At 46.8% G+C, this 18,324-nt stretch overlaps 1 protein-coding gene across 1 annotated transcript; it reads left to right on the forward strand.

Moving 5' to 3' along the window:
- Positions 1-603: 603 nt before the first annotated feature.
- LOC146271720 (disabled homolog 1-like) lies at positions 604-18,275 on the forward strand. The gene is made up of 14 exons (XM_084706869.1): positions 604-673; positions 6,088-6,227; positions 7,839-7,937; positions 9,644-9,775; positions 9,919-10,038; positions 10,493-10,531; positions 11,551-11,616; positions 12,603-12,665; positions 14,582-14,629; positions 14,887-14,986; positions 15,107-15,736; positions 15,888-16,021; positions 16,244-16,354; positions 16,769-18,275. Exons 1-13 carry the CDS (start codon positions 604-606, stop codon positions 16,334-16,336), a joined length of 1,734 nt encoding a protein of 577 aa, XP_084562995.1. The 3' UTR covers positions 16,337-16,354; positions 16,769-18,275.
- Positions 18,276-18,324: the final 49 nt, after the last annotated feature.

Raw genomic sequence — 18,324 nt, forward strand, 5'->3', positions numbered from 1 at the left:
CATTTCATTACTTCAATGAATATTCGAGTGACTAATTTAAGGAAATGTTTTTGTCATGTTAATTAATAGTCAGCTGTGAACAGTAAACATCTTCCCTGTCTGTTTGCTTCACAGTGCTTGAAGGAAATAACTTGATGAACAGTTAATCTTGGTCTAAATCGCTTCATCCGATTGGAATATCTGCTCACTCCCTCGACAGCACATACCATCAAATATTATAGGAGTAGTCCATGCCTTGCCCTTGGGGGAATGACTGACTAAGCACAAGGGGTACAAGATGATGGCTGACCTTCACTGAGAGCCAAACACAATGTCAGCACGGGTGTGAAGCGGCTCAAGAGGACCACTCCACCTCTCACTCACAGGCACTCCAACCCCAGGATGAAGCTGCACTGAGCGGGGGGCTCAGTGGGCTCACGCCGGACCTTGCTCTGAAGAGGACCACCAGACTTCTCACCATGGACCTGGAGGAGAGCTCCCGCGTGGACGCCCGCCTCTGAGAGGGACTAGCGAGGACTTTGGAGGCTGGTCGGAGAGGTGTGCCGCCAGCCCATGGTGGATCTGCTGTGAGGGGGACGAAAACCACAGACTCAGCAGAGGAGGATGTCAGCAGAGGCCGAACTCCAGCCAGGTGTCAAAACCACCCTGAGGAGGGAGTCCAAGAGGACTAAAGGTAAGCACCCCCCCCCCCCCCACACACACACACAAACACACACACATACAAGCAGACACACACATACACTCCTGCATTTATACATACAATAAGAAATAAATAGTCAAATAGACACACAGACATTCCACACTACACGTATACCCTTTTTTTCAGGCCCACCATACCCAGTCAACTATCTTCCTGGCTAAACGAAATGAAGGTGTGATGAGAAGAAGCAGTCTCGTGTGGTTTTCTGTATTCGTGAGTCATTCTTTAGGGGGCTAAATGTCTGTTCCTTATCAGGAGAGGCCTCAGTCAGCCTGCAAAGTAGCCCTGCTCCATCCCACAGATCCAGATGTAGTAACAGCTATTCTGTGTAGCCTGGGGGTTGGTAGTGTCATGATTTAGGTGTCACGGACGGGGGAATTCACACCCTGTCGCTTTGATGAACAGCATAAGTGATGTAATAGGCCAAGGCAGCCTCAGAACGATCGCTGGGAGATTGAAATGGGATTGAATTGGCTGAGAGGTAGGGGGGGAGAGAGAGAGAGGCTGATCCTTCTCTCTCGCTCTTCATTTCCCCTCCTCCTCATCCCTCCGCCCATGAATAAAGCTACTCCAGCTACAGCAGCGGCACCATCAGCAGTGGTCTAAACCTCTCCTCTCCTGCCTCGCCTCGCCTCGCCTCTCCTGCCTCGCCTCTAATCTCCTCTCCTGCCTCGCCTCGCCTCTCCTCGTCCTAGCTGCCAGCTAGCAGCAGCAGGGCAGAGGGGCCGGGTCCTCTGTGGCTGTTTCCCTGGCTCCTGCAGATCTCTCAGATAAATAGCCTGGCTGGAGGAGGGCCCATCGATTTGAGTTAAGTGGAGGGAGAGCAAAGCGGTGTGAAGGCCCAATTACACACGTGGCCATGCGACTCACTTACTGGAGGGCGCTATCAGCCTGACTTTAGCATGTTAATCACATGTGCTGCAGCAACCATTGTTACAATCACGAAGATGCTATTTAGATTCATATAAATGGAAATCCGGGGATATGGAGATTGATGTGTGTTGTCACACTGCGCAGTGTTTCACTGCCATGGCTAGGCCAGTGAAGGACCCTCTCAAGGTGCAGGTTGATGACATACAATGACACATTTAGAGGTGTTTGTTTTTCTAAAGGTGGTAGCTTGTGGAATATGTTAGTGTATCCGTAGAGTGAATGTATTTATTATATTCCCTGAATTGAGATTGGCTTTCAAGTTCTGCAGATAAAAAATATATTGCTGGGCTGTTTTACTGGAAAAAAGACATGTTACATACAGTACATACTGACACACATCAGAATAAATATTGAATTCCTTGTTGGTATGATTTGAGCCAAGTGTGTCTCTAGCCAGTAGCTAGCATCCAGCCTGACTGCAGTGTCTGTCTGCCACGCTAAAGCCTCCCTTCTACCCATCGATGGAATTGCTTCACATGCGTGACTTCACTCCATCTCCATAGCAACTGTTGCACTCCAACTGTAATCTGTGTAACAAAAAAAAAAGATTCACAAATAAGAGAGAAAAAAAGGTGCAGTGTGAAATCTGCAGTCACCTCTCATGTGCCTAGTGCTGGCAGGTTGGAAAGATGCCCTAGAAATTAGGCAGCAGCGCTACTACAGTACTCTCTGCTAGATTTCATCTTGTCTTACTCCAGTCATTGCTGGATAATGAGACACCTCCTGTGTCTAACCATTTGAACACAAGGCGTCATGTTCTATATTCCGTCACATTGAAAGGATTTAGCATTAATAAAGAATCACTGTCCCATAGTACATCAATAGTATACATGTAACTCTGGTTCAATCGATGTATCGTCCACTGTATTAATGATGAGCACAATACCCCTCATTAACTCACTAATTAGTTTAACGATTCATCATTTAACGGCAACTCTATCTGTGTTCTCTGCAGCACACTGTCTCCCCATTCCATCTACAGCTGGGGTTACAGTATGTGTGATCATGTTTGTAAATGTGTATCCATGTGTTTGCTGAGGCTTGTGAGCGTTGCTTCATCCACATGGAACAGGCAGATGGCTGAGACAGATTTGCCCTGCTCATGGCCTGCATGTCCCATGCTTCCTCTCAGTCTTACTAGAAAGTAGGCTTGACTCGACAGGCACACATACATGACCAACTCATACGCAGCAGAGGGATCAATCGGGAACATGCACAGACCGATACAGCAACAAATGGACGGATGAATCGGATTAACCGGGGACATGAACTCTCTTCATTCCCAGATCCCTTCTATCAAATCACTATCCAAAAGTTGACCCCAGATGGACAAATGTAGCTACTCTTTAGATACATCTTTTCAAAGTTCAAAGGTTAAGCGGCTTGGATGCCAGGATCCCAAACAAAAATGTCTTGTTGCCAAGTTTGCGTATCTGGAGGGGCACTTATGACTCTCCATCTGGTGCCATCTGTCCGTTCCGCCTTCCCTCGTTCTCGGCCCCCCGTCCCCGTTTCAGTATCGGGGGGGGGGGGGGGGGGTTGATCCCACAACACACTATGCAATAGGGCAAGTCGTCCTCTGAGTTGGCCGAGGTCAATGTTGATGTTCTGTGTCTCAGATGGACATCCCCTCACTTCTTCTGAGAAGCCCCAGCCATGTAGTGTCCTGCAGAGACCGTTGGGGACAGGCAGGTGCAGACCATAAGCATGCATCAAGAGGAGAGAATAGAAACGTGCAAATGGATGTTGAAACACAGATATCCAGAGTGAAACAATGTTTCTATGTAACATCATATCTATTACAGGGGAACTAAATATGCCACAGGGGAGCAAGGGAATCATGAGCGCTGACAAAGAAACAAAACTAGAAAAACTACACCTGCACAACCAAATAATGCCCAACCAATAAGACAACATTGGGTAGCTCTTATTACTTACTAGGAGCTATCCAATGTTGTGTTGCTTTGTGTTGGTGTGCATGCCCACAGGCTGCTTACCTAACCCCTTGCCTCTGTGTGAAAAACCAAAAACACAAACAAAAAACACTATACCTAGTATACTCACAAAACTGAAATATTGTTCAATTCTGGACCACATATGCTGCATACTTGGTACTATGACTAATATCACTGAATGTAAATACAACTGAGTTGACTCACCACACAGCACCAACACAGAATCAATCGACTGACGAACAAAAGACAAGGGTTTTTGAATAAGACGGTCACAGAGGCAATTGGTCGGAAGCAGCTGCGGTAATGATGATGCATGACTTTGACAAGCCAATCACAGACGGACACCCGAATGGATGAATGAACTTTAGGGGGGAAACACAAGGGAAGACGACACACAACTATACAGACACAGACAGAAAATAGATACATAACTGTGTGGCAGCAGCAGGGTCCCAGAAACACAGAGAGGACTAGCCCGTGGTCGTCTTTCAAGAGCCCCACAGTTAGTGTGTCATACTCCTCCCTCGCTCCTCTCCAGAACGTCATGACACCCTGCAGCGTACGCCTCCCAGATGCAGTGCACTCCCTGTGATCTGAACTCCAGGCACGTCCGGTAGGGGTTACCGCGGTCTATCAACCTCCCCATTCAGTATGCAGGGAGAATTCCGTTAGAGGATCTGTGCATAAATCTTTTAATCTCTTCTGATGTGTGATTATTAGACAGGGCCATTGTGCATGGACACCACGAGTATTATAGGATGTAGTATATGATGCACATCACCACTTGTGTATGGTGAGGGGGGAATGTATGTGCTAGAATTTAATATTAAGAGCAGACGTAATGCAATAAACAGCTAGCTAGACTTTACGATGGCTGAATGGTAACCATGTTTTTTGTGTTTAAATGGAGGAGTCAGAATACAATCCAAATGATCCATCTGAATAAGACCCAGATGTGACGTTCACTTTAGTTTAATGACTTTAGCATCTTCAAGCTTTCGTCCCCTCTGAGAGTTGAGCCCTCATGAATTAGTGAGGGGGTGTGCATAACCAAGAGGGCCTCTGCATTTGAACCAAGCCGTTTTCCACTCACAGCACTCTTAATTTGCCCTTTTTTCTCTTACAATTTTTTTTTATCCCCAAGAACCCCTGACAAGACATTTTGCTGAAATATTCAGGGGGAGGGAAAAAAGTAATTCTGACATTGCGTGAGAGATGTAGCATGGATGGTAAACAGTATGTTTCAGGGCGGAATAAGCTCATTTGGTGTAATATGGTCTTAGCGCACTGCTTGACAGTTTTTGTTCGGGATATTAAAGCTTGTCCTACTCTGGTGCTTAGCAAAGCCAGCCGCTTAAATGTGCTCTAACTGATGTACGAGGCTTCTGCGCTGGAATAGAGTGGAGCGAGAAGGAGGCCTGAAATAGTGTTAAATTCTCCAAGGTGCCAGTGACCTTGATTTGAAAACCCCACCATCCCTTTGTGTCAGCTGTAGCCTGCTAACACTGACAGAACGCCCATAGGTTATGCAGAGACAGGTTATTCACAGTGTAGACTGTAGCATGCTCAGGTTTAGGGTCAACATCATCAAAACAATAGGCCAGAGGACGGGGCTAGAGACAAAATGAGAAAAATGTCACTGTCAAGACTGTGTTAGGCTGTCTGGTGTTGGATGACAGAGAGAGAGGCCAGACCACATTAGGGAGAGCCTGTAGCGCTACTGGATGACCACCCCCCCCCCCCCACACACACACACACACCCCCCCCTCACACACACACCCACACCCACACACCCCCTCACACACACACATCCCCCCCCTCACACACACACACATCCCCCCCCACACACACACACCCATCCCCTCCTTCTCCAAATCTCCAGCTCCTGCTACCTCCCTCCCGCCCGCCAGCTACTCCCCATCCATCACCCAGGGGGGCCCACTGGATTGTGGGTAAGCGCTGGACCGAGATGATGCTTCTCAAAAGCAGCCTTTCATGCTGTTTACGACCACCAATACCCAATGCCCATGGGAACGCTGGCTGGGTGTGGGTGGACGCCCCCTACCCTCCCACCCTTGTTCCCTAGGAATGCCCGACATACAAGCCAGGGGAAGGTGAAGCTGGTCGGTTGTCGAGGACTCTAATTGTTATCTGTTTTGTTCATCAGTCCCCACAATAAACCCATGAAGCCTGAGCCAGTTGGGGTCAGCTGATGCATTTTATTAGGCTGCGACAGAGATAAAGATTTTCCGTCCTGTTTTTAATTTCATATTTCATCAATATTTTCCCATCCGCTGTACTGCTACTCAGCCACCTCCTGCACAATCACATGTAATCACCTCTTACAGCTCAAGCAAGCCAGGGCGTGTCCCGTCTCTGAATGGACAGGGCCCCTCCTCATCAGTCATTTCTGTATTTCTCTCTTTCCTTTTTCTGTCTTGCTTCTTCTCTTTTTCCTGCCTGCTCTCTCACTCTCTCCCCTTCCTCTTCCTGTCGCAGGTCAGGACCGCAGTGAGGCGGGGCTGATTAAGCGTTTCCGCGGCGATGGCGTGCGCTACAAGGCCAAGCTGATCGGAATTGATGAGGTGACAGCGGCACGCGGGGACAAGCTGTGCCAGGACTCCATGATGAAGCTCAAGGTGTGTGTGTGTGTCTGTGTGTAAATGTTTGACTGTCACAGAAGCCGACAGAGCCTTAGGAGTGTGTTGTGGTACCTAATCCGATTCCATTTGTACAGGCCATTATTCCGCCCCCTCAGTCCCTCCTGTCAGTGGATAGATAGACAGAGATACAGTATGTTGGCTCTTCTGAGGGAACAGTCTCAGCAGTTTTCCTATAGAAGGACAGAAACATCCCATTCAGGAGGGTGTTCTCGAGAAACAGGAAGTAAAGGGATGCTTTTATTCCATGTTTTGAATTACCTTTCTTAGTGAAGTATTTTTCTGGTGAACTGGTGCTTGGTTTCTGAACCTATAAGACAGCGACCTAGCTCTGTTGAATTATAGTTGAGAGTGAGCTTCTTTGGAAGATGATAGGAATAAGGCTACCATATGTCCAATAGAGAGAGTATGGGTAGGTTGAAGTCTCTTCACTGTGTTAGATAAACTACTAGGGCTTAAAACAGCAGAGTGCAACTACAGCATAGCGAGCCTCTCATCTTCTCATCCCCTCATCTTCTCATCCTCTCATCCTCTCTTAGTTAATGCAGCATGAGCACTGCATATCCAATACAACAGCAGCCAGGTTTACCAGCCATGCTGTGGCATTTGAACAGTGACCTGCATATGACTCCTCTAGCCACCAGTCACAGCCTGTTACAGTCAATGCTCCAGTCAATATGGGCATGCTATTATCTGGACAGGGGACAGAGGGGGGATAGAGAAGGGGAGAGGGGGTCTCTATCGAGCTGCCGCTCAGAGCCTGGAAGACTTAATCCACCAAATGGAGAAGCCGATTGACGATTGACGGGAGACCATAGACTCTCTATTCAGCACAATCCTACTTTGTTTTCCCCCTCCGCAAACTGAAGGCAGGGTTTGATGGTGCTCAAAGGGCTTTGTTAATGGCTGCTGCTCAGATGAAGTGCTGAGGTTGAGAGGAGGGAGAGTGTAAGGTGGACTGTATGGGGTCACTCTGTCAACATGACAGGGGTGGAAGGGTTGTCAGACGTGTTTAGAAGGAGCTCTTTCTTCTGCTTGTGTTCTTCTCACGGCTCCGATGCATAAAAAAAGACACGTCAGGGAGGAGTACGGCCTCGATATAAGTCTGCAGAACATGCTGGAAATGTTAATTGTTTTTAAAGGGAAGGGGGGTGAGAAAAGGGCTGAGATTCATGGGAAAATATCTACTTCAAAGGCTCTCTGCAGTTGTTCAGTCAGCAGGACGTGATGGAAGTTGCCTGGGCGAGGTGATCGGTCAGCACAATCAGAAAAACGCATCTGCATTGTTGTTTGACAGTTATGCCACAAGGAGCAGCCCTATTTAAGATTTTGTCTGACAAGGGAAAGTAAAAGACGACTCCCATCACACAAGAAACACAAACAACTGAAGTATTGGCAGGGTGACGTTTGTGGAACAAAAAGCAGCATGATGAAAGAACGTTCTGTCCTATTGCACCAATTACGTAACAGCTGTTGCCCCCTTCCCCCCACACCCGCCTCCATCCCACTCACCTGAATCATAGAAGGTGGCACACTGTCTTTCCTGCTGAGCTCATTTCCTTTCATCTCCCCACGTCTCCTCTCCTGCAGGGAATGGCTTCCTCGGCTCGTTCCAAAGGGGAGCACAAGCAGCGAGTCTTTCTCACCGTGTCCTTCGGCGGGATCAAGATTTATGACGAGAGATCGGGGGTGAGTGAGTGATGACGGAGCCGGCTGTGGTCGGGCCGGGGCCACTGCAGAGCCACACTGTCAGACCCAGCCCAGCTGCTACTGGGAACCAAGGCGACAGGCGGAGGGGCAGAGCTCTCACAGTTCACTTCACTTCACTCCCCGCAGCCTTGTTAAACGCCTGGTGTCACACTCTACTGTTGGCATTATGACAACGTACAATCACCTTTTCGGCGGAAACAAAACCAATTATTTTTGATATCATTCAATACAGCTCAATTACAAGGGATTGGCTAATGAACTGGGAACCGTATACCTGATTTGCAAGTAATTTCTCACAAGCTATAGGTAAGAGGCTACTGAATATGTGTAAAGTTCCTTTCTATTGAATAACTGGCACTTTAAAGGAGAGTGCTAACCATTATCTGGCAGGTCTTGAATATGACCCTGGGTGAACTACTTTGACCTAGCTGCAGGGATACTTACGATGACACCCTGTCATGACTGCTAATGTGTTTGAGGGATGTTTGATGGCGTTCTGAGTTGGGCTGCCTCCCTCCCCATCCTGGCTCCCTGCCCCCCTGAGGAGCCAGGGGCCTGCTGTTCTATCACAAGATGATAGAGGGATTCTGCGCCCCATCTTGAGACGCATGCACTCCAGAAACACCCTCTGCGCTCATTAATGCTAACTGCTAATTAGCACTCAGTTCCACCCCTAATGATCATCATCGCTAACTGCTAATTAGCCCCTAGCTCCACCTCTACTGTCATTAACGCTAACAAATAATTATGCAATAGCGTAGTACCTCCTACCAAAAAAAAATGATTCATCAATGATGACTTCCCCTTTCAAATTTGGAGAGAGCAGTGCCATCCCATCAGTCATTAAAGACAGCTAAATGATCCTCCATGGGCCCACCCCTAGTGTCTGGTCAGTGCTTACTGCTCTTTTCCACTGAGCTCTGTAGTACAGTGCTGAACTGTTGATGTGACTTCCTACATGACTGATTCATCTACATCACTCTAAATCTTTAGCATTATTGTACCCCACTGAATAAGCCCTTGTTAATCACCCAGTCGATCCTCCATAGTTAAAGCTTATCAACACTATTAAAATCGCAGCGGTAGGGTAGATCAGACATCAAAACCAGAGAGTGCGTTTATGTTTGTGTGTGTGTAGTGTATGTTGGCTGTACTTTTGAACTGGTGCCTTTGGCCGCCCTGTGAGTCTTCCGAAGCATGCTCTGTTGACGATGGATCTTTTTGCATGTGCACATATTGTAAAAGCAACATCCCCCAGGTCAGGAAAATCTTACAAATATGTGAAAATGGGTCTGTCTGTGTGGCCCTCCTCTTGTTTGGTTTTACTCATGCAGTAAATCTGTAGCATCTCATATCCTGCAGAGACATGTGAAAGCTTGAAACGAGTAGAGGAGGAAAGAATTGTTCAAAGTGGCAGTTATTTTTGTCAAGTCTGGTCCCAGCCTACAGTAAGTCAAAGAATTATCCGCCCAATTTTCCAGCCTTGCTGCTTTATCTGACACTCAAACAAAATGGATTTTAGTGGTTAGACACAGTTCCAATTCATTTCCCTTTTTATATTCTCTTATCAACCTGACCTCCAAAGTGATTCAACCTTGTTCACTTCAACCACTATGTCCTGTCAGTGTAACATTGTAGCGCTGTTGCTTTTCTCTGCGTGTGACATTACTTTATTGTATTTCCAGGTTCTCCTGCATCAACACACAGTGCATGAGATCTCCTACATTGCTAAAGATACCAGGGACCACCGCGCCTTTGGTTACGTCTGTGGGAAGGAGGGACACCACCGCTTTGTTGCCATCAAGACTGGCCAGTCGGTGAGTAGTAACATATCTCCTCCGTATCGCTCTTGCCTATGTTCCTCCTTTTTACTCCGCCTCCTCCCCATCCGCCACAACATTTCAGGAGGAAATGACTTTGTCCTCCTCACCCACCCTCTCTCTCCTCTGCTTTCGATCAGGCGGAGCCTCTCATCGTCGACCTCCGTGACCTCTTCACGCTCATCTACGACATCAAGCAGCGCGAGGAGATGGAGAAGAAGGCCCAGAAGGACAAACACTGTGAGCAGGCCGTCTACCAGGTAAACACGCTCCCTTTGCTCTCCTGCTTCTGTTGATCGCAGCTGTCTTTAACCTCCACTCGGTGCCGACTGCCGGGTCATTGGATAAACTGCTGGGTCAATTATGCTTGTTTGTTCATTTTCAGCTTCTCAACTGCCTGAGATGTTCTGTCAGTACGTTAGTACATTAACACATTCTTTCACAGCAAATTGTGTTCAGTAAAGTGTGTTATTTTGTTTGTTGATTGAAATGATGGACGTATAAAAATGTTATGTCCATAATAACTAATATTATTGTGTGTACTGTAAGGGAGAATTCAGCTGGATTGAGGCATAATGTCACAACATAATATCTCTATGAAACACACAGCTCCAAGTTATTTGTATCTTTAAGTCCTGAGTTTTTTCAAGTGCTCTATGTTGTATTCTATTCTGCCTGCTTGTAAAACATGTCTCCTCTTCAATGATCAAACAGACAATTTTGGAGGACGAGGTCGATGACCCAGTCTACCAGGTAGGTCACACACACACACATACACACACACACACACACACACACAAACACACACACAATCATACACACACATACAGCCAGTCAACACCAAGAACACTTGCTTGTGTGATGCCAGAGCGGTTTTACCAGCTTTGTTTACGCATGGGATTGAGAGTAGTCTATCTGTAAAAGGACTAAAAAACCTAATGCAAATATCTCCACTGATCTGCTTGAATTAATGACTCATGATATTCCTCCATTTCAGTAATACACTTTCTAGACCATCCTATTAGACGGTTCTGTTCAACCATTCGACCTCCCATTGCCAGTGCAGTGTTGTACAACCATATTTTAAGTTGATCTGTGTCAATGTTCTGATTTTTTCTAAGAGACATGCCCCTGACTGGTTGTTCTACCTTCTTGCCCCCTTGCTATTGGCTGAGCCTGATACTCGACTACTCTGTTGCTCACACTGAATACAGACAACACTAACCCTTACTCTGAATGCTAAGTTCAGTGGTATGCCCAATTCTTCAATAACATCTCTATTTCTTTGCCCTTGTAGCTTTGATTGCAGTGTTCACTCGAAACATTCCATTTGTAGTTTTGAATTGTTTTGATTTCTAGAATCCTATGACTCCTATGGGTTTGGAGCCCTAACTTGAGAGACATGGAGGTCATTCTGCCTCTGAGTCTCAGGTTAGGGTTCAGCCCTGTGTGTCTAGTCTGAAGGAAGGAGCTAGAACGTCATCCTCCACAGTGCCTTCAACTGCTGCCTGACCAATTACTTGTGCTCTTTCCTGTTCCCCCATTCTATCTCTCTCTCCTTCTCGCTCTCTTTCTCTCCCTCTGTCTCACACTGTCTTTCTCCCTTTTTGTCTCCCTTTCTCTTGCTCTCTTTCTTGCTCTCTTTCTAACACCCTCTCTATCCCTCTCTCTTTCTCTTGCTTTCACTGTTGCTCTCTCTTTTTTTTCTCTTTCTCTCTTTCTCTCCCATTATGCTCTACACTTCTTTGCCTTGCCCACCACTGCTGTTGTAGTACATTGTGTTTGAGGCTGGACACGAGCCCCTGCGTGGCCCCCAATCAGAGGAGAGCGTTTATCAGGTACAATACCAAGCCCCACCACTTCCCCTTCTCTCATCATTTGCAGAGTAGAGCCTTGTGAATTGCGCTTATGTTAGACAGGTCTGCTGCTCACATTTTTCACAGTTTGTCTTTAATAAAAGACAGAGTATGTATGTTGATAAAAGAAATACTAGTCTTACTCTAATATCCTGGCAAAATGTGCCAGACACAAAATATAGTCAAGGTCATATATTGAGGCTGGATCTTTTACCCAGAGCCTTATGTGGCCTGCTAGGAAAACACCCACAGTTCTGACCTTTGCTATCAGTCCATTCAGCCGACCAACACAGGCCTCTAGGGACCTGTTGTGTATTTTAATCTGACTCCCCTCCTCCATCCTCCCTCTCTCTCTCTCTCTCTCTCTCTCTCTCTCTCTCTCTCTCTCTCTCTCTCTCTCTCTCTCTCTCTCTCTCTCTCTCTCTCAGCCTCTCCCTCTCTTGCTCGCCTCTCTGAAGATGAAAGATGCAGAGAGATTAATCACTTGCCATGCCATTTGATCTCAGAATGAAACAAGATCAATAGACTTAAAAGAAAACGCAGCCGGCTGAAAGAGAGAGAATATTGTTGACTACGGTTAATAGATTAATGTGAGCAAAACACACAAAAGGAGAGGGGAGTACAAATGTTCTGGTGTTGTCAGGTCCCATAGATACAGACCTCTAGTTGAATTCACAGTGTGCAGATGGAGAATAACAATGTGCTTTCTTAACACAAGCACAGTATACCAGTGTGGTTTACAATCAATATGGATTTAAGTAGAATTGATTCTCATGCACAACTGTAAAATTTGCATAGAATCCCTCTTAAAGGCTACAGCATCTCTAAGACCCACCTGAAATTGATGGTGTATTAGCATCAATATAGAAATATATCTAACTCATGTGCGTTCTTGTTTTTCAATACCCAGCCTTTGGTCAAATGGTGTTTCTTACTTATTTTTTCGTTCTGATCGACCTCTGCTGCAGGTCCCTACCAGTCAGCAGAAGGAAGGGATCTATGACGTCCCAAAGCGCCATTTCCCCATGACTGTAGGTGTTTTTGTTTTTATTCTTTGTTCCTCATCGCTCTCTTACTGGCAAACCTCTCTGTCCCTTTCAAACCAACCGGCCTGACCTTGCCCCCTCTTCTATCCATTGTTCAGTTCCCTTGAAGTGTTAGAACTATTCTATATCATTATATCCGCCAATGCCTGTTAGGGAGTGAAAACCTCTTAAATAGCCTCTTGCATTACCTGGAATGAGTATCACTTATTCTGGGTTCTGTATGCGAGCCTGCAGCCACGTTAAAACGATTAGATGTTCCATTAGTCATGCATAAGCAATTGGTCACCCACGACCAGACGTGTCACCAATTTCACAGAGCGAGTGACAGGGAAGCCGTGGCACCATGTCTGAGTCACTGAATGTGATCACAATGTGAACATCGAGGATATCAAATCTGAGACTTGTTGTTGGAGATGGTTTTGGCATGGTTTTGGGTAGTTGGTCTAAGGACAGTTAGAGGGGTCATAAAGGGGCATGTTATTGTTCCTTAGAGGTGACAAGGAGAGGTTTGTTGGTGGGGTCAGTGTTTGGTTGTTCTGCATGTAATATGGTAGTCTAAAGGGCCACTAGACTTATAAAAACCTTCATGAACAACAAATATATTTTCGACAGCAAATTCACAAAAACTAGCCCCATAGATTCTATTTCAGCAAAACTTTAAATATTTTTTCTCCATTCACTTTTTCCCACCATGTCTAGCAATTTACAAATCATTAAGCAAACAGTTGATTGTGCTTTTTTAGTCAGTGAATAAAAATGAAGCTATAAAAAAATAAAAAATAAACAACCTCTAAAAAACAGTTCTCTTGACGCTGTTTTTGTGTGCTGACTGTTGAGCGTATCTAACAGATAGCGTGTACTGGCCCCAGCTATCTCACCAAAACAGGCTGGGCTGCTTGAAGTATACTGTCCACCATATCTCTAAGTGTTACTGCTTGTCTGTTCATTCAGTTGGAGCTTTGTGAGAGCCCAGAGCTCCCCTGACGTGTGTGTCAATGCCTGCAGGGAGACCTACTAGAACCTGTCTCCCACCTGTTCCAAACTCCTAACTTTACCCGTAAACAGACACGACTGCAAAAACAATGTCCCCCCCCCCAACCCCCCTGTGAAATCCTATGAGGGCATTATTATTCTGTCTCAGCAACTCCGAATGCTGTTTCCCCGTCCATTTTCTTTTCTTCTTGTCGTACGTGTTTGTCTGTGTTTGTGTGTGAATATGTTTATTTATAGCATGCTAATCCTGTGTGTTTGTGTTATTGTTGAATCATCGTCCGCTTGTGCATGGCCCCCCCCCCCCCCCCCCGGAGACTGTGACATGCATTTCATGCGACTAACCCATTCCATAATGTCAGTTACCAGTGTCCCTCCTCTACAATGTAGCGGGGATGAGAACAGAGGGCAGGGAGTCCACGCTCTGCGGAACAGGGTCAGGTGGCCTCACCGTCTTGGTTGGGTGGTCCACGCAGAGATTTTCCATATATTCATTGAGTGGGAAAGACAGACAATGGTAAACGTACATGTGCAGTTGGAGGGGCATCAGCATGAAAATGCAGGGTGTGTCTCTGGGGACTGTGTGATTGACAGACATAAGAATATGTAATAAGCTCCGGTTTTATTGGACTGAATAGCCTTTTACCCGCCCAATTATAGAGCACCGTGAGAGATTCATTTGAGATCCATTTTCTGATAATGAAATGACAGAGGGTAGTTGTTTCTAGTTTCTAGACATTTGTTACTGTACAGCCTTTGAAGATAGGCCTCCTCCTCCCCCCACCCACCTACCCACCCGCCGACCACCCACCAATCAGAACTGTTGTGATGACTTAGTGATTATGGTGTTTTTTTTTCTTCCTAAAATGTGACGTTCTTTCTTCCCATCCCGTCCAATTCTTTCCTAATAGAATATCAACCACTTTGATCTGTTTGGCGATATGTCCACTCCACCCTCGGTAAGAATCCCATCTGACTTTAGTCATAGTAATTATTACTATCTGATTGTTTTATGAATGAAACATTTTGAAGGAGTAGGCCCTACACAATCCAGTGCTCTCTGGCACTATTCTCTGCATGTTATTCGATTGGATTGACTGATAAATGCACTGCAGGTCAACACACCATCTCCCAATACCTAACACATACTATACATTGCATGTAGCAACCTTTTGGGCGACTATTGTGACCCCTCTTTGTTGAACTGTTACCACAGATGCCCCCTTCTCCTGCTAACACTCTGGACCCCAGTAGGAGCCATCGCCAGCACCCACCTGACATGTATGCGCCCTTCAGCCCCACGTCTGTGCCCTCGGGTGAGCCCACGCCTCCAAAGCCTCCACACCACCACCTCATCATGTCTGTTCTCGCCTCTGTACCAAGATGGACGTTCTCTGCCCCTACATTCCCTCACCGTGTTGCCCCCCTCCTCCCAGGTTATATGACCATGGGGTCTGTCCAGGCAGCTCAGTGGGCCCAGCAGCCCTTCACGGGCCAGGGCCAGACGCTGGCCTTCGGGGTGCAGGGTCCCCTCCAGGTGGCCCAGGTCCTGCCCGGCGGCCAGCCCGTCATCTGGAGCCAGGCCAACATCTTCCCCGCTACCCAGCAGCAGTGGGCTGCCATGGCCGCCTACATGCCCGCCCAGGCCATGGGGGTAGGAGGGCACCACATTCCAGCCGCCATGCTCCAGGGCCTGGTGCCCATCACCACCGTGTGTCCCCAGGCCTGCGACCTATCAGCCCCTTCTTCGGCCATCACCAGCCCCCAGCACACGGCCAGCGATCCCAGCACCCTGCTCTTGCGCCAGCTCAGCCTGGGAAGGGAGGCACTAAGTGGGGACTCAGATGCTGGGGAGGGCCCCTCCACCTCAGGAGCTGCCGGAGGTGTTGGAGTGGTGAGCAGGTGTGGCACGCCAGGGCCGTTGGTCGTACCTGACACCCTGGCCTGTAGCCAGCTGTGCCCACCCTTAGCCTTGACCCAGGAAGAGGAAGGCAGTTGCAGCGATCTTGACCTTTCCCGGATGACCTTGAGCCCAGGCACATCCACGTCGCCATCCTCTGACTCCCGTAAGCACGCCGCCACAGTTCCCACGGGATGAACACAAAAATAGAACAAGACACTCATCAGAGATGCTGTAAATGTGTTACTGTATTTCATATCTCAAGAACAACACTAATGATCTCCCCTCTGCCGTGTCCTGATGTCTCCTCTGTCCAGCGTCCACCCCGGCCCCCCTGCAGAGCTCTTCCTCAGACTGCCCCCCCTCCCAGACCAGTGACCCCGCCACGGACCTCTCCCCCGTAGACACAGAGATGCACGCTAGCCCAAGCAGCATCAGGGAAGAAGAAACGGTAATACACACACCTACTACACTATACTGTAACAGCTTACAGCTAGCTATCATCTCTTGGGTGTGTTTGCACGTGTGTGTGTGTGTATAGCCGATTAGACTTGACACTACAGCATGCATGGCGTGAATGTCTCGACACAATTTTTTAAGTCACATCATGGTGTTATCAGTTAAATCAATCATCTGGTGATGGGCATCTTGTCTGGCTGTGCTCCTCCCTCAGGGACCCTGTCCCAGGACCCTGTCCCCCTGTCCTGCTGCTGACGCCCCTGCTGACACGCCCCAGGGACAGACCTGTTCCCAGGATGACAGCTAGAGAACAGCTGACACCAAGGTGGGTCTCTCTCTGCTCTGCTTCTCTCATATCTCTTTCTATCCGCTCCCCCCTTCCCCTTGTACCTCCCCCCACTCTCCCATTGTCAGTATCCTCACGGGCATCTAGAAACATCTCACTTTTATCGATCAGTCTAACAATGTCCCTTCACTTTTCTATTCTCTCTCTCTCTCTTGCTGTCTGTGTCCTGCGCTCCACCACTAGAACTGTTTTTTCATTTGTCTGAGTCTCCATGCCCTTGTAACTCGATGGTCCTCTGCCAGTTGGAAAAGAGCCTTGATTTAGTTGAAGGGTTTGTGGCCGTGTGCTGTATAGAATGCTGCAATCAGGAAAGATACAACACTGCCACCTGCTGCCCTTTGTTCATAATGTCCTTAAGATGTTGCTGGTTGTAACGATGTGGCTTCTTTATAGGGCAGTGGTCCTCAAGGTCCCAGGAAGTGAGGAGGACAGCGGACTCTTGAGCGACTTTGGACTCCAGTGTTCTCACAGCCAGACCACACAGACACACAGTTGTGTATTTTCGACTCCCGGGAGGATATTGTCATCCCAAGCAGCTGACCTGCCTCTCTCCAGAGACCACTCCACAAACTCCTCTGAAAGACAAACAGACTCCTGCAAAGATGTCTCTGTTGAAAAGCCTTTCACCCAGGAAGTGACCTATGACCTCTGGACTCCCATGGAACAGTGGGATTTTTACCGCTTTTCAGTAAGTTCCAATGGGGTTGACCTTTACTTTGGAATCTGCCACACGCCCAGACTATCAGACAATTCTGCCACAAGTTTACCATTTGCATGAGCAGACTTCTGTGTGTGATCCACTGGATGTGGCTCCAGTGAATCTGACTGTGAGGAAAGGAAACATCTTATTTTGATGTGAAAATATCAAATATAGAATGTTAAATTTTCTAATCTGTGACTTTGGAGATCACATGGAGTCACAAAAGGAGAATAAACTGGCTTTGAGGCATCGATATTGAAATTCTTGTTTGCCAAACATCTATTTTGTAAATAGGATATCCTCAGTTCTCTTACCTGAGCCTCTGTGCCATAAGAACAGTTAGGTTTGCCTCTCGGACACCAACTAGCTGGTGGTTTGTCAAGCAATGCCCTGGCAGCACCTCCTTTATGTAGCGTCTGGATGTTTGCTTTGCTTTTGTTGCCAACATTTATTTTCTAAAGATAACGTTTGGTTAATTTTCCGTTCTGTGACATGAACTGTGAATCTGTGTTGCATAGTCATTCAAAGAGGGGCCTGTTACCTTTCACTCTTTTTTTGGAACTAGACAGTTTAACTAATACATTAAGGGTTCCTCACACACAATAAATAAAAAAAATCACAGGCCAATTTCTTAGAAGCCGATGTCACTTCTCATGTGTTTCATGTTTTTAGGTACAGTATGGTAGACTTCCAGACTGGTAATCCCATCCCTCAATGTCTGCTTTAAAACTGTATAAACAACCTACTCTCCATGTTTGGATGGAACAAACCAAATGACTGAGCTTGTTCTGATATGAAATACATGCCTGTCAAAAGTGCATCTCTCTGCCTTATCAGTTGTACAGGTTTTGTTGTCTAGTCACTGTTGTTGTCCAGCCATTATACACAGTAAAGGTTAATGATGCAAGAGAAGGTTTGGGCAGACTGTGTTAGTAGGTGTGCTCTACTGAGAAAAAATGCAAATATGGCAACTTTGTAAAATTAAATAAATGAGATATCACTATTTACTTCTAGACTATGATGATAACTGTAATTCTGTTCGTAAGAAAATGCGAAATACTGTAGTCCAAAATATTTTGTAAATTTTATTTATGAATTCAAAAGGATAATGACAAGAGAAAAGGGTGACTTTTGTACTTAAATTTCTTCCCATTCACTGTACTCATCCTACTGTTCAGTCACAAATAAAATACCATGTGATTCCCATCTTGTTCTTGAGATGTGATTCTGCTCTCTCTCCCTCTCTTTC

This window comes from Hypomesus nipponensis, chromosome 10, assembly GCF_054491055.1.
Source record: "Hypomesus nipponensis isolate SF chromosome 10, ASM5449105v1, whole genome shotgun sequence".
Taxonomy (NCBI): domain Eukaryota; kingdom Metazoa; phylum Chordata; class Actinopteri; order Osmeriformes; family Osmeridae; genus Hypomesus; species Hypomesus nipponensis.

Excerpts from the sequence above, each read along its gene's own strand:
- LOC146271720 (XM_084706869.1), top strand. The coding sequence starts at position 604 with ATGTCAGCAGAGGCCGAACTCCAGCCAGGTGTCAAAACCACCCTGAGG. Across the intron at positions 10,532-11,550 it reads TCGATGACCCAGTCTACCAG|TACATTGTGTTTGAGGCTGG; the intron begins GTAGGTCACACA and ends CTGCTGTTGTAG. Across the intron at positions 11,617-12,602 it reads CAGAGGAGAGCGTTTATCAG|GTCCCTACCAGTCAGCAGAA; the intron begins GTACAATACCAA and ends CCTCTGCTGCAG.